Source organism: Styela clava, chromosome 13 (genome assembly GCF_964204865.1).
Source record: "Styela clava chromosome 13, kaStyClav1.hap1.2, whole genome shotgun sequence".
In the NCBI taxonomy this organism is placed as follows: domain Eukaryota; kingdom Metazoa; phylum Chordata; class Ascidiacea; order Stolidobranchia; family Styelidae; genus Styela; species Styela clava.
Genome location: NC_135262.1, coordinates 17333369 through 17351117, shown reverse-complemented (window position 1 = coordinate 17351117; position 17749 = coordinate 17333369). Strand labels below are relative to the sequence as shown.

The following is a 17749-nucleotide window of genomic DNA, read 5'->3' as shown; positions in this document are numbered from 1 at the left end:
TCAATCTGGCATATTACAGTAATAAGTATCAAACTTTAAAATTCATTAATTCTGTAATTGAACTCACATGCCGATATGGGATTTTTATTCCGACAAGGGAAGCTGATAAGACGGTAGCAGTATACGGTACTGGTATAGCGAACCACGATCGCATAACGGCACGTTAAGAACTGCAACAGTCTGCCAGTACAAACAGATACTGTATCATGTGCTGATATTACACCATGGTAGAAGTTTAAAACTGACAGAAACTTAGCTTCCCAAGTTTTTAACTTAACAATACTCGGTTAAAATAGGGCTTCTCCCGCTTCCCTTCTAAACGCAGCGAAAGACATTCCCCACAAAGTCTGATCGACCATAGGACGGGATCAGCAAAGCAACAGGCCAGACAGTGAGCCCGACATCCAACGCCAATCAGGACGAAATTCAGCCAGACCGGCGCCATTGGCAATATCTTCAACAGCACAACAGCACCAGCTCTCGATCACGATATGATTCATATTCACATGTACCGTATATATCTTCATATATAAACCATGAAATGCAATCAATCGTCATTCATTCGTTAACCCTACAGAACATAAACGCATCAAAAAAATTAACATTACAAATATCAAAAGAAAACTAACTTAAACTTAACGGACATCGTAAAATTTGACGGAACTTAAACGGAAGGTAGCCTATATGATCTGCAATGCTGATTCAGGTTGGTGAGTATAAAAAATCAACAAAGTAACAAAAAACACTTTACCAATTAATTTTTTTTTGAAAACGAGAAAAATACTAAATGTGTATTAGCAACGATTTATAAAAACAAAAGGGAGCGATGAACAAGGTCAGGTACAAGCGGCCACTGATAATTGACGATATCTTGAAGAAGCTCTCCACCGACCTAGTTGGCTGTCGAAGTTATCCAAATTTATTGGCTCGTTTGGAAAAAGGTACTCCCGTCGTTTATATTTTTTTCCTTATTTTAGTTCTATTACGAGTTCGGGCACTGTCTGTGTTAGCCAAGTGAATAAATATACCCCCTGTCCATAGACTTCCGTCCCTTTACACTTGATGTAAAGTAGCCGAACAATTAGTTACCCCCCTATTGGTACACATACTTCTGGAGCGCTAAAAAACGTCCGTTTATCGATGAATCGCTCACGGACAGAGCAATATAATGTTGATAAAGACGTACAAGTTACAAATGACACAAAATTGCTTTTCGAAAAAACATTCGTTAAAAGGTTTTGTGAAGGATGGACCACGTCATGTTAAACGCAGAAATTTAAAAGAGGTGGTTCAAAAGCATTTCAAATACAATGCCAATTATTGACTGGCTTTCGTTAGAGCAGTGGTAGCCTATCCAAACTAAAGAGGTAATTTGGCAATTTGGGGGGTTATGCGCAGCGTTTACTGTCTTAACATTTTCTTTTGTAATCTACTTGCATTTCGCTTGCCTGTACGACAACTGGATATGAAGTGTTCGTATCCAGTCAAATAGCATTGTTGTGCCACAATGTAGTGAGTCACACCGTACGTGTCCGTAAGCTAAAATGCTGACCTAATATAAGTTTAGCATCTTAGAATTGGGTTGGATGATGCAATAGACTGGCAGTGCTTCTCAACCTTTTTTATATCGCGGCTCACTTTCACGGAGAGTTTTACTTCGCGCCCCCTTTATCAACTTAACGTTTTTTCAAGAGGCTAAAATAAATCGAGGTGCCGATCAGACAACACAAAAAAAATACGCGGAATTTTTTTCAATGCGAAACTTGAGAGCTTGTTTGCTAGAAATGATAAGATTTAACCGAGGTTTTAAAGGAGATAAGCTCACTCGCAAAGCAGCCTCAATATTGTGTCCGTTAAGACTATTTATTGTCTTCGATTTCGTTGCAGTCACGGTCGAAAAGCCCGATTCACAAAGTCGTGAACGGCAGAAGAAATTTGATGACGCTCTCCGATAAGGATGGATGCTCTTTGCTTGCTTCTATCCAGAATGCGGGCAAATCAAATTTTTCATGCTGAAGCTCGAGGCTACTATCTTCTGAAAGTTCAATGAGGTCACTCTCTGGTTTCGGGGGCAGATCTACCTCGTCTACTACAAAACAAACACTGAATGGATCGAGAATCCATAAATTTCCAGGTCTAGAAAATAGGTATATATATATATATATTAGGTTTGTGCAACAATTGAGTCAAATGCTGACACCCGGTTCCGATATGTCCACAAGACGTAAAGATTCCAAGTTTTCATACAGTAGTATGAACATTTTGAACCTTTTATCTTCTGCCATTCCTTTTCCATTTCACGTGAAACCACGCGTCGCTATCGTCACACTGAATCCAACGTGGTTCACCACCTTCAAACACAGCTTTGCATTTACTACACTTATTATCCCCGTCGCTTTGTTTTACGCTTACCTCCTCCTTGTTTTGCTGCTTCTCTTTCTTATTGTCTTCTAAAACGTGTTTACTTTCAGTTAATTTCTGTAACTTCCTCCTATCTATATTATTCTGCTTCTTCTTCTGAATTTTCGTCTGACGATAAATTCAAAGGCTATTTCTTACTGGCGGCGTTTTTCGGGCATTTTCACGGGCATTTCAAAAATTTCTTTTCTTGCCATTTTAAAACAATTTTTTTCTCTACAATAATTTTTTATGTTTGTCTTTCTTTGCTCTTCCTCTTTTTCTATCTCTCGCTTCAGAATCTTCCTTGCTATATAAAAGCCATCATTGCATATTTCACCTCTTTCATATCGTTTTCTAAAATAAACTTTCTCTTCTGTCGACATACTCATTTCTGCAACCTCCAATGCTTTTCTGGACTTTGTTATCATGGGTGATAATTGAGAATATAACTCATCAGTCGGAGAATGTTATTTAGTAAAATACTGATCTAGGTTGCTGATGTTTATGATGGGGCTTGATGTTAAAGAACGATCTCGTTGAAGCCTCGAAGTTGATGGAATGTCCCCGGAAACTGTGGACGACAGAGATGGAGAAACAGCATGAACATTCGAAATGGTTGGAGACTGCAGTCTGCATGTGGAGACATGTTTTGAATATCGAATTGTTTAACAGTTTGTGGATCGATGGAGTTGTTCAAAAAGTCCTCCATATTTATAGTAGGAAAATCTGAATTTTGATTTTAATACAAGGAGCATAATTCTTCTGAGATTATTTCTTCTTTTAACTGTGAAGGGGGCAATAAAATTCTGCTCATTTGCCAATTTACTGATTTTAAAGTCCTTATGTGACGTATGTCCATCGCAGAGTAAACGACATTGGTGCGTTCGTTTTTTGGGGGGGAGGCTGGGTATGAACATATGTTCAAATCAGTCATAAAAAGCGTCTTTAGTCATCCAGTCGTAGGCTGTAGCAAAGTTACGACTTCCTACTGGAAGATCCAGGGCGAATACGGGGTTAACACTTTTGCCGGAGAATATCACGTACGGTGGTAGTATGAGTCCATCGGCTCGAATACATAAAAGGGCTGTGAACTGAGATTTACTAGATCCGGTTATGTGGTAGCTGCATTTTTCATTGGCACTCATTACTATTTTTCGGACTTTTTTTGCAGATGAAAACCCTATTCGTCCCAGTTGTATACTGCTGATGGCACTGTGATATTATTTTCCTTAATCATATTTTCATACTCGGCAAACCAATTTCGCACTTTTTTCTCTGAACATGCCATGGCCCTGGCCAACTCAAATTTTGCTCTTTTATTATATTTTAAATCAGGGTGTTCAAGCATTCAATTCAGACTAGCCAAGCATAATATTCAACTTTGCTAGTTGCCTCAGCTAGTCATTACACTTGACTAGCCAATTCAGTGACATTAATGATATATATAACAATATGTCAAAATTTTTCTGGTTATCTTTATGACGAAACAACTCCAAATGCGATTTTTTGTTTACCCTTGCGCAAATGCGACGCGGACCACAGATAATGAAGCAGCGGGCCACATGTGACCCACGGGTCTGGATTTGAACCACCCTGATCTAGAAAAAAGGTGATGAGTGAAAAGTTGTACCTCGTATATTGCAAGAGAGACCGGAGGCCTAGCTAGGATGTCGTATTTGCGACGGATAGCGGTTTAGGTGATTGGAAACGAAGCAATGACTTTTCTACTACCATACGCGACCACGCATCTGTGTGAGCATGGATTTTTGGCACTGACGTTCATTAAAACTAAGACTCGCCTCGATTCATAGTGACGACTTGCCTATTGCGCTCAGTAAAATAGAGCCGCTTATTGAAGATATATTGAATAGGGAAATTTCATTTTCACTCATCACACTGAGTCAATGGACTGCTTCTGATGAATGTTTGTTTGTAATACATTTTTGCGATGTTTAGGTTCAGGTCGCGAGTTATTATAAAATTCAGATTTGGGTCGCGCTCAAAAAAGTTTAAGAACCACTGTGTTAAAGGGACTGATGATCGCGAAGTCTTTCATCGCCCTGGTAGGCGAAACGCAGGCCTATCTACATGGATGATTTCTTTATTACTTATCGATTTTAATCGGTAAGTATGTTGATAGGTATTTGTCTGTTAGATGCACGCGATATCTCACGAAAGCGAGATTGATTCTGCATGTGCATTCATCATATGTCGGACCAGAAGCCTATTGATTTTGGATGAATTATGTCGTATAATTAGCGAGGTATTAATTATTTAGTGATGGGACACAAGGTGTCACTATGGAGTAAGAGCGCTGTTTTGGGGGATCCCTAACTTTCGATCGATGAGTCTTCGGTCTCTGACCGATATTCTCGTTTGATTCATTTCCAGTGTGATGTGATATTGTTTCATTTATGAAGGTATTTTCTCTTTTTTTGCTGTTCGATTTATTCATAATGTCGTGGACAAGTGTTTGCGCTGTTGTATCGACCAATATATTGCCCAATAGACCCAGATTCGACTGTTCTTGCTCGACTCCGAATATTTCTGCCTACGTTAGCCCATTTTGTCGTTAAGATAGGACGTGTTTTTGTTGCTCTTCATTATATCTGTTCAAATCCGTGCATTTCTGCTGGGAAATAAAGTTCTTTACTGACGTCATCATATTATCCAACCTATTGTGTGGCTTTGCAGCACACGTAATCTTTTAAAGGTTTTGCAAACTTGGAGAGTACACTTATTCGTGATTTTGCACCGCTGCACTTGTCTAACTACAATAATTAATACACACAAACAATTAAATGAACATTTGTATTTCCCGCCGAAATGTGCAAGTGAACCTTACCCCGAATATGTTTTGTCTCGGCCCATCAAAAATGATTCATTCGCATAGAGATGTCGGCATGATATAGCTGATTCCTTACAAAAGAGCTACATATCAGCGGGATTTCTAAACGACAATTTTAATGTTTGATACGGAATGAGAAATATTGTTTTGGAAATATATCTTGCACCTCAGCTACCGTTGTTATATTCAACAAACGGAAATGACGAAGCTCGGATTCGATTCTAGCATATGATATGTTCGCTCAAAGAGTTACTGTATAAACAAATCAGAGTTACTTATCTGATTAATAATAATTTTGACAAGGAATTCATCAAAGAAGTAAGGCATTCTAATCAAAGTCATAAATTATAGATAAAACTTCAAACTTCTTCTTATCTTTAACTTCAATAATATTTACAAATGTGAATTATTGGTCGATACTTTCACGGCTTTTTTTTCTAACATTAGAAAGAATAAAGAGCCAATTACAGCTCCTTTTGGAACCCCATGCTTCAATACACAAAGATTGGATTAAAGGATAGAATTGTCAATGATGCCAAAGACTTTTGAAATACTGTATCTAACAATTTGCAATGGCATGTAGCGTGCTTTCAAAACGTTTCAATATTTCAAATAGAATCCCGTCGATGCCGAAACTAGATTTAAGTTTCATCTCGTCTATGATGCTTCTATTTATTTCCAATGACACAGTGGGCTTTCGACGCATGGGAAGTTAATTGGGTTTTAAAATATGATAGAAGCTAGCTGGTTGTGAAATTTTGTCAAGCAAATTGTGTGCCACTTCGCGACAATGTCAGAATAAAAACTTTTTCGATCTTAAACTCCATTAGTATTTCCATTGTGCAAATTGCTCCAGATGTCGGATTGCTGTTTGCCGATATGATATGGGCGAAGTCGAGAATATAGAATATCGAAGAAAAAATATGACAGGCCAAGAGAAAACCATGATTAGTATTTAGGTATAGTTCTAGTTCTTAGATTCTACATCTCGAGCGGTCTTATAAATTGGCTGCTCGTTTGCTTATCCGTTAAACCTAGATTTTTAGGAGCATGCGAATCTTTAGTTTGATAAACGTTACAAGTGTAATTCAGAAATGCGCAAGTTCGAACCGCTATATATTTTTGCAATCGAAACATTTTGCAAAAATTTTATTTTGACTTTTCTCGGAACTTGTCGTTCTATATCAATATTTTGAAGTCTCTAAATTTCACTTTACTTTTTAAGAATATATATATTAATTAAATTATTCAAATATATTTCAAAAGTTGACGTGATTGCATATTTTATTTTGTAAAAATACCACACACATCAATTGCTTGAGTCTGAGGTTCCTGAAGATTAGTATTTCAGACAAAACGCCATCTCCGATTTCAAATTGTATATTCGTTGAAACATCTTCCAGTCGTTTTATTCTTATTATATAGCTGTAATTTCATTCGCGTTATTGAATAATATCAATAAACATGTTTGAAGTATTGTACTTAGAGATTTTGTGTGGAGGCTTTTCATCGTGGCTACACTATCTCTTAGCATTCCTAATTTCAATGGCCCTTTTGGTTGTTAAAGCATTGTTTTCTCTCCGCGCCAAAACAAAGACTTCGAAAGGCAACACGTTTGTTAATGCGAGTAGTAATAGTTACAATTCGGTATCTATTACAAATAGTAAATAATTGTTTCGAAGAAGTCATCTTATTTTAGAATCTGAGTAAATCCGTTCCTCGTCTCCACAGCATGATTGTGAAGTAAAGTTTTGTATGCGCACGAAGCTTTCAATAGAATGAAGTGGCGTCGGGTAAACTAGAGCTGAATTCTTGGACCGTTGTTCAGAAGTCGATTTCGTTAGTGCTAGTTGGAATGAACCATATACGTATTATGTACTAATGAAAATTTATTTCAAAAGTCGAGTGTTACAGACTAATAGTGTTTGATGTGGGTGTGATTGAATTGATAGGTAGGGCGAGTGGTTGCTAATATAGTTTCAGTGCGTTCGCCAAATTGGTATTTGCGACTCACGGGTGATATTGTGGCGTTGAAACACTTTCGTTAGTAATATAGGTTTTGCAGTCTACAGCAAATTACAATGGTAAACAGGGTTGTAAAGGGATTGGATTGAAATAGCAAAAAATCGACAAATAAATGGACAGCAACGAGCGAGCCTTTTAGTTCGCAGAGAGTACGCTATAGGATTCGAACAGATTGATAAAGTTGAGGGAAATAAAACGTATAATATGAATTAATATTGGCTTATTTCGGTTATTCACAGGGCCAATTGCCGTGAAGGAAAACGACAGAGAAAAGGCAGACTGATTTAGGTTGTGATTTTCTCGAAAAGAAAATTAACACGTCGAATGAAGAGTTAATAGCGAATTCGACCCAGTTTGGCCACGGTACTATCGTGGTATATTAACAGTGTATTAATTTATTCACCATTTCCCCTCCTATTGAAAATTATGTACTTGATTTTTACAAGTGGGCCATGGTATATTACGGCAAGATTGATGTAATAATCGCCATTCTAATTTCTACTATTGATTTATATTTATTATGAAAAATAACTCAAAGAGTACAAGAAGATAGGCACAATGGCGAATTCTTCCTCGGACTCGATTGGCTCATTTTCAGCTGAAAAAATGGACCAGAAAACAAAAGATATATTTAATGGAAAAGCATTGATTGATAGGCTTTTAGTGTACTTTTCCAAGTTTGAAGGTAGTCGAGATAAAGCGAAACGTTACGCCCAAAAACTGCTCGATTTGGGTCATATTGAAAGTTTGGCCCAATCTCTGACGTTTGAAGATTCGTCGCAGGAATACAGATGGACTGATGTTGCGAGTGTTGTAAACAAAGCAAAGGCAAAAGTAGCCGCGCAAGATGTTTCAAATAATAGTATAGTAAATGGTGAAGGCAATGAACCTGAAAGCAGAAACGCGAAGCCTCGCAGGCCTACATTACGAATCAGTATAGAAGCTGATAACTGCGATGGTGCTGAAATTCAAGCACACATACGTACAAATCCGACTAAAAATAGCATGACTCGATCTTCAACAAAGTCTGGAGACACAATTTGCTTTTCTGGAGTTCAAAACGGAAAGATGATAAGCTTCGTCACCGAGACTTCAAAAACTGAGGAAGTACTACGGTTAGTGATCTTGTTTCTTCTTGAAGTTTTTAGATTATATAGTGTGAGTTTTGCTATAAAAATTAAAAAAACTAGTACAAATTTTGGAGTTAATCGTGGTAAAATATGTGTTTTAGACATTTGGGTGCATTTATTGTTACCAGGCAAAAATAACATCCGATCTCGGAGTGGATATAAATAATAAATAATTAACGCGTTATCGACTGATATACCAGATCTTTTTCAAAAAAATAAAATATTTTCTTAAAAACTAATTATATATATATATATTTTTAAACGATGCTTGGTAGGCTGACAAAATTAGCCTTATAATATCGGTATATTTCGTACTCTTTATATGCAAGAGCTTAGATGCGTTGTATGAAAACGAAAATAATATAAATTTTCGTTTATTTTTAAGAATGGTGCCAGTTTCGACAGTGATTAATGAAGAAGATCTTTCTCAAAATTCAAATTCCAAAAGTATAAAATCAAATTCTGAACAACAAAATGATTTTCGTTCAAAAGATCAACACTGCAAAAATTTGAAGACGAAACTTAATCCCGGGATTAAGGAATATAATTACAATAGCTCTGAATCTGACAGCGCGGTTGAGGTAGATAACTCAAGTACCATCGAACAAACCACATCAATTGACAATTCATCTACACCTGGGAAAGGTGTAACTTCATTGAGTACAATTACTTTTGATGAGAAAGTGACTCAAAATGGCGTGGAGCACACTAGAAAATTTGAAACGTCGGACGTCGAAAGGAATTTGATGAGCGAACCAAGCGGAAAAATAAAATCTAACTTACATAAATATAAATGGGAGAAACAATCGACAAAAATCTCTGACCAAAGAGAAGAAACAGTGAGTGATTCCATTAAAAAATACGAATCGAAAAAAATTTTGATACCTCATAACTCTACTCCGCACCCTGGTGGACAAAATTGTGACAATAAAAAGGTTAATGAAAATCGCCAAAGCTTATCAAGCATCAGTAGCCTGAGTGATTCCGAGAAAAATTATCCTTCTCCAGAGGGTAGTCCTCCCCTGCAAACTAAGAAAATGCAATTCAAAGGCGACAGTGAGTGGATAAAACTGAGGAGAGAATACCTTGAACATTCAGGTGAGATTGTTTTACATATACAAGAAGCCTTATACTGATGTGCAAGAATAATAACACACTAAATCTATGTTTTATTTCAGAAATAAGAGAAATGACGGAACTGAAAAATGGAGAAACAACCGTATACAATGATACTGGTATATCACTTCATGCAGTGAACGAGGACGTTCGGGAAGAAGAGAGCGAAGATATTATGAAGGTGACGAGAAGACTTTCAATGATCAAAACAAATTTCATTTTAATGTATAAATAAACTTAAGGAAAGTAAGAATATCGGTATCAGTGAATTGCAATAAATTATAAAACAAGAGTTTCGTTTTCAAGAGCGAATATGAGGTCACTTTTAAATTTATAAAATATAATGAAAAAGTTATTAAAACTGCTGCAATACTGTAGCAAATTCAGTGGCCTTTCAATTCAAACAAACACGAAAATCGTGTTGAAAGCAACCCCTTGAGTTAATCACAGTTATCGAATGTAAGTTGAAACGAACTTCAATCAGAACACGACACATTCATCACAGTTTTTCATAGCAGGATTTATATTCACTTAAAGAATGTGGCTTAATATAAAACTCCTGATTGGCAATACACGCTTTGTGCACCTTCCCGATAAATTAAATCCGCCGTTTATTTGGTAGCCGCGCAGCTAGCTACGGATAAAACTATCCAAACGGCGATTAAGGCCATATATCAATCTATATTCAATAATGTGATAATTCATTTTATATCTGTAGGATTCGAATCTATCGAATGTTGAGAATCTTGTTATACCAGCTCAACCAATCATCCCCATATCACCGCCACCATCTACTCCAACAAGCCCTCGGAAATCTCCAAGCGATCTCGGAATCAAATCTTTATTTTGGACAAAACTTGTCTGTGATTCCACACAACCAGACGAAGCTGAAGGAATATTTTGGTCAAATGTGGAGAAAAGACATCGATTTGATGAAGAAGACTTTGTGAAGTATAAATATGTATATTTTTCGGCATTTAAGCAGTTGATTTTTAAAATTTAATTAGTTTTATTGAAAAATATTCAGTATTGAAGTAAAATATCAGCTCATGCTCGGTATGGCATACCCAATCTTAAGTTAATGCATGAACACAGTTGAAGTCTTAACAGACCAGCGGATACATGAATATATGTGAAACGAAAAAGATCAGTAGTTTCGCACGGTTCTAGGAAAATTCTGCCGCATAGGGAAAATCGCATAGGAAAATTCGCCGCATGAAAAATCGCCGCCGATCGCTGACAAAAACAGTTAGGTTTTTATTTAAAAAGGATAAAGCATACCCTTACCCCACAAACCTAACTGTTTTTATCCCCAATACTTTACAGCAAAATGATCTTGCTGCAATTTTTTATGCTATCACAAATATATTTGTTTTACAGCAAAATTCCCTTGCGGAGAATTTTCCTATGCGGCGAAATTTCCTGCAGCAAGATTCCCTACGATGAAATTTCCTGCGGCGAATTTTCCGGACACGGTTTCGCACATAAGCCTTGTCTAAACTAAAGTAGTCCAACCTTCCGAGGCCATTCTGGGTAATCAATCTGTGACGTGACCGTAAACGTGTCCTTTACACCTCCACACGCGATGATCTATTGTAGACCCCAAAAATGTTACTCCAAAATTGACATCAATATGAAAGTTTACATTTAAAAAAAATATATATATATACCAAGTTTGTTATTTGAAGATTATTCAGCAAACCCGCACCATCGCCGATACACAAAACTTCCCGAACAAGAATAACTCAACAACAAGAACAAGAGTTGGCTGAAGGAAAAGCCCTGAAAGTACTCTCTACGGAAAGGTCTCGTCAAGTTGGCATCAGAGCCAGCTCTATTCGACTTCCAGTTGAAGATATACATGATGCTGTCTTAAATATGGACGATTCCGCCTTAGACCTTGACGCGTAAGTGATACATCCTCAAAAATTAAGTACACAGTGAATTTAATAACTGCTCTATGTCTGTTAAAGTGCAGATATAGTGTGTCTGACAGTATAAATATTTACTTTATCTTGAAGTTTCTATGATGGCAAATTCAATTGGTGATTACGTTAATATATCTTGACTTGGACTAAACATGTCGTTGTGTTTCAATACTTGATAACGATTATTTCTTAGCTTGGAAGCCCTTTACGATGTCCGACCTACTTCTGACGAACTGGACGATTTCAGTGATGCGCTGAAGAAATTTCCGAACGGAGTTTTAGACAAACCAGAACAGTTTGTACTGATGTTGGCAATGCTTGGAAATTTAGATGAGAGATTAAAGGTAGTATCAAGTACCTCTCAATTTCTGATCTGCTTTTGACAGATTTCTTCCTGCTTCTGATCTGCTTCGCTCTGCCTTTCTGATTTGACACTAAGAACTATACGGGTAATTTACTCAAACAGCGCAAATCGTATACGACAGGGGTGTGCAACCTTCAATACAGGAGAGCCTGATACAAGTAACTGGGTGAAACCGTGGGCCGCACCTTTTTAACATAGGCTTTTTAATAGTTGTAGGCACAAAAATTTTGGTTATTAATCTTACGACCACACATTGTTCACTAGCACAAGCTAGCTTCGGGCATTGTAACGTCATATATATGCATAAATTAGATCCAGATATAGTCTTTGCATCGTGAAGGGATTGGGATTAGTCGCACGTTCCAGATCGAACTGAAATAAGAATTCTATTCGCGGGACGCACACCATTCTCAATTGGCGCTTCTCCGCGGGCCGCACAATTTTTCCCTGCGGTTCGAACTTGGCCTACGGGCAGGCCGCAGGTTTCACACCCTCTGGTATACGGCACACACATTCTATCATTATATGGCGCATTCTATAATTGGTGATATAATATATTTATAACTAAGATTTCGCTAACGTCAGTGCCTACGCCTATGTAACTGAAGATAAAGTACAATTATATATTGTTGTTGAGATTAGGCCGGTGTTATACACTTACTATAAATCTGATCCAAATATGCATCAGTCGAACGTATGGCTTTTATCTGACAGTATACAGTAAAAATTTTATTCCGCATGATATAAATACAAATATAACGGGACAGCAGTCTCTGACAAAGAAGTCTGAGACAGTCGTAATTAATCGGTACTTTACATCTCCGAGATTATTGCGTCATACTAGTTTTATTGAAGATAATTTGCGCAAGTCTGATAGTGTAGAATCTTACTCAATACCTAACAGTCATTATTTATTACAGAGTTGGATATTTGCGAAAAAATTTCCGGATAAAATTCTAGACATCAAGGATCAATTGAACGCGATGTCAAATGCATGCATCCAAATCGTAAGAAAGTAAGCAGGAAGACATTTTCCTATTTGTATATTCATGAAACCACCATTTACATGCAATTTATTACATTTTACCCACTTATGAATTCAATAAGTTACAAAATGTGGCATTATTATGAATTCCATATTTGCACCATTTAAGGATATAAGATAAAAATATATTCTGCATTGAAACCGCGAGAGATATGATAAGATTGACCCAAAAGTTCAAATAAAAATTTAAAGTTGTCAATATTCAAAACGTCTTTAAATGCGAATTGCTGAATTTTGAACTGGATTCAACCCAGGGCCAGCTAGTATAAGACAGTTATTTCAAAGTCAGGATAACGGAATAAACGAAAATATCGGTCAGAGACCGAAGACTTATCGATTGAAAGTTAGGGGATCCCCAAAACAGCGCTTTTACTCCATAGTGACACCTTGTGTCCCATCACTAATTAATTAGAAACTCGCTAATTATACGACATAATTCGCCCAAAATCAATAGGCTACTGGTCCGAGATATGATGAATGCACATGAAAAATCTGCAGCATATCCAATCTCACTTTCGTCGCGTAGAGATATCGCGTGCATCTAACAGACAAACAGACAGATAAACAGACAAATACCTATCAACATACTTACCAATAAAAATCGATAAGTAACAAGCCCAACTAATACATTATTTACATATTTCAAGTTCAACCCTGCAGAAATTGCTGGAAGCTGTTTTGATGCTTGGTAATATTATGAACAAAGGAACACAACGCGGAAATGCAGATGGATATTTACTAGATATATTGCCGAAGTTAAAAGATGTCAAATCTCAGGTAATTTGATTGATTTGCTCTCAGAAACGAAATATTGTCAAACAAATTCTTTTTGTTTCTAGGGTGGTGATATAAATCTCACATTATATTTGGTAAGATGGATAATATCGGAGCAAGAAAAATCAAATTCAGATTTCATAAAAAGACAAGTAAGCAACCATTTTTATGCCATTTTTCTTTGGAAAGATACAAGTAGTTGTCACACAATAGGGATGCATGTATATAACTTCCATATTCATTAAAATGATATTCAAAATGAATATAAGTTGGAGGAAATAGCATGATTTCACTACATTTCATGATTATACATCCAGCTCTGTTTCATTTTAATATTTATAATGTAGATTTTATGTAATTCGACGAAATTTCATATTCTCTATGTAAGTGAGGTGAGAGATACAATAATCTATATTTTGTGAGTGTGTGAGCCACACTACTGACACATATTTGTACGATGTATTATCTGTGGCACGACTATGCGTATACGGGCACCTGAGCTCCAACCTGACCGTAATTTTATTTCTCCAGGACAGCAAAGCTTCAGCGCTTACAGATGATGGAGAAGCCAATGATTGTCACCTTCCAGGCCAAACCGTTTTACAAAAAGCATGTTCTGTCAGTATCCAAGACGTATTGGAAGATATAGAATGCATTTCGGCAGAATTAACCGAATGTAAAGACCAACTCATTCCTGCTGTCATTGAAGGAGCAACTTGTATTGCGGAAATCAAGCCATTCAATGACAGGATGACAGATTTTATTGGGCAAGGTTAGAAATAGTTCGATTTACGCAAAAAAATTCTATACATCTCAATATATAAATCAAATCTTTTATACTGATCTTTCGAGTGTTTTCTCTTATAGATACAAGTATATATATATATATCTATTTCACAACAGAATCACATAAGACTACTTCCGATTTATCCAAAATGATAATTTTAGTGTGCCAGTAATGCACATTAGTACCTTTTTTCAAATTAAATCACCCTTCACAGAGTGTTTTACTTTTTACATATATATCCAGGCTATATACAAAATATGTGTATATATAGAGACGAAGACATTTTCAAAACATAACTCTTATTTCTTATTTTTAGCTGAAAAAGCACTGTCCGAACTTCAAACGTTGGCTGCAGAAACATCTGATATTGCTGAAGAATTTAAACTCTATTATGTTCCAACGGAGAACACGAAAACAGTAAAATCTGAAACTGTATTTGGCTAAATTTTTTAATTTCTATCATAAATTTTTGATTTTTTTTTTTACAGGAATCTATCGGAAACATGTTAAAGCATATCAATAGTTTTTGTGAAGATTTTCGAATGTATTGGAACGAAGAGAAACGCAATGCCGCAAAAGAAGTATTTTTTAATACGGAAAAGGCAAGAAGAGTAAGAAGAAGTTTTTATATTGTATTCGTAGCTAAATAGGGCTTCCGGGAGACAAAAATAACAATTTCGGTATAGAAAATTTGCGATGAATACCTTTGATATTATATGCCAGTTCAGTTTAAAAATCGGGGTAAGCATCGAGTCACCCACCCACTTTGAGAGCTACAGGGCCAATCTGGCTAATGTTGCATAGCCAAAGCGCATAAATAGTCAAATACACCAAAAAGATGTCTTACAAAGATTTTACCACAAGTGTTTAGAAAAATTTCGTTTATTTTATTCAGCAACGAATAGCAGCAATAAAAATTGCAAAATCACCCTCGGCTTTGAAAGCGAGATTTTTGGAGAAAAGAAAGCGAGATGGTACTAAAGAACAGAATGAAAATAATGAACTACTAAAACCGAGTGAGAATTCACAGAAGCAACGGCCGCCAGGACGACGCGAGTTCAGAAATGATGGTCACGGGCAACGTCAGGATACGCCGTTACATCGGTCTGCCAATTGGAAGAACTCGAGCACGAAACAAGTACATGAGGTAAAATTGCATTTGGTGTCGAAAACATAGTAAAGTAATAGCGGTAACAAATGAGGCCATATGTTCTATGCCCTATTCTTTGTATGTTTTAGGATTTGATTTGTAGCCAAAGCACAAGTGGACGCCGTTTACAGGGAGTTTCCCGTTCAAACAACCAAGTTTCAACGCCATCATCTCGTGTTCAGAAACCAGTGGAGAGAGCCAATGTTGCTAACGGCCATGCTAGTTACGAGGCTGCTTACAAACCCGTGACTCCTACAACCTCGGCCATCCGACCTGCTAGAAAGACTGGTCCTAATACCGGCAACACGCCCGTAGCAATGTCTAGAATGAAACAAGCTATGACAAAAAGGCGATTACTACTGAAGTCAAAGACGTGTTGATAACAAAGTTGTTTTGGACTATAGATGTAGGTCGGACTGCGATTTTTTACAATGTTCCGAGATTAAAATTAGGAAACTTAAACATTAAAAAATTTTCAATTATGTAGAAGACATCATACTTTCTGCCCGGGTTGATGAAATCGATTTATTGAATTTCAGTTTCGGGGCCTACTTCAGAACTAAACATTTTTCTTAAACAAAACAGTAATTTTTGACTTGAGGTCCGGTACAATCACCACGCCATAAGCTTACTGAAAGGCTCTTTTTTTTTTGTTTAGATAATGGTTACTAACGTGAAATTGCTATATTATCGGTGATGAAAATCCTATTCTTATATATAGTTTATAATTTCAGTTTCAATTTGTGATATTTTGAAAGATTTGTAACTTGTATATATGTTTATATTTTGAGTACAGTATAATTATTAAACTGTTGATTATACGAATAGATTCATTTAAAAAACGATATGAACTTGGATGCCTAGAAATTCTAAAACTGTTTGCTGCAAAAGGTAACATCTTGCATTAAAACAATTGCATAGTCAGAAAACTAATAACCGCGATAATATCTATGAAAAAGACTGAGAAACAAAGAGTTCCGTTGATGGAGGGTAACTGACTAAAATGGAAAACTTACTTTTTATATGACGATTCAAGAGACTTCTGCGTGAGGTTATTCGAATGGTCTATGAAAACGGGGCGCTAAATGTAGCGCATTTGTAGTTTCATAGTCGTTTCAGAATTGGAGCAAATGATTGAATAATTGCGGAAAACCCTTATAATCTCCAACTTCTCTTATGAAAATACAGAAGTGTTTATTCAGTGGTCGAAGCAGACGTTTGCTGAGTTCCATTCCGGCCATTTATTGAAATCGCCGACCAAGACCTGCATGTATACGCGAAAATAAACCAACATTTCTAACAAGAAATAGCAAATAACCAACATTCCGTAAAAGTGAATTCCACACGTCATAATTACATATTTCTTGATTGAAACAACATATCCGATGGACAAAATTATTTCGACGACACTGCACTATTTTGTAATTCAATTGGGGCTGTTTCTGCTTACATCACTAGGTATACTTTACAAAATTATGGAGTTCTTGCTACGGTCAGTATTGTCCTTGTTTCATGGACGAAATCAGTATTTCATCTTATTGTTGCTAGGACGCATTACAAAAAATTAAACGCAAATATGCATACCGGTCATGATAGCAAGACATTAATAAGGATAAAATGTAGGCTACTAACTACTTAATGCATTCCAATTCCATAATTGTTGAATTCCAAATGCATTCAATCATTATTTTGCCAAACAAAGTAATGCTCATACTGACATACTCTCAAAACAGTTCAGCATATACATCACCATGTGTGTGTTTACCCACAAACAAACGTGGTGTCAGAATGATTTAAAGCTGCTTGAAGAATACAGAAATAGCGTCGGCGAGAAATTAATTTAGAGACCATATTGTTGCGCTCGATTCTATGTTACCTGGTCTACTTCTCACGCCCATTAGATTGAGGAACTTCAAAAAAACGTCCCAAAAACACAGTCCTGACCCCAAACTTATGTCGGTTTATTGTTATAACCAGTCCGTGCTTCCAAGCAATTAAAGACTGTAAACAGTGTTAACCGATTTTAGATGATTAACGGTTGCGATTTATTTAATTAGAATAATTTTCGTTAGGGTCAGTGTGGGTGATTCGTTGCGAGATCAGGCCCTGGGTATTGCTGGGAATGATAGAATATCGGTCCACTGTACACAATCAATTTTGTTAACTTATCCCGACAATACCA

The 17749-nt window shown here is 36.6% G+C and overlaps 1 protein-coding gene across 1 annotated transcript; it reads left to right on the top strand.

Moving 5' to 3' along the window:
* The first annotated feature begins 7818 nt into the window (after positions 1–7818).
* LOC120332565 (uncharacterized) lies at positions 7819–16415 on the top strand. Its single transcript, XM_039399834.2, has 14 exons — positions 7819–8388; positions 8789–9501; positions 9582–9700; positions 10238–10470; positions 11208–11426; positions 11641–11791; positions 12732–12826; positions 13504–13633; positions 13696–13782; positions 14162–14402; positions 14734–14834; positions 14906–15028; positions 15313–15564; positions 15657–16415. Exons 1-14 carry the CDS (start codon positions 7832–7834, stop codon positions 15945–15947), a joined length of 3312 nt encoding a protein of 1103 aa, XP_039255768.2. The 5' UTR covers positions 7819–7831; the 3' UTR covers positions 15948–16415.
* Positions 16416–17749: the final 1334 nt, after the last annotated feature.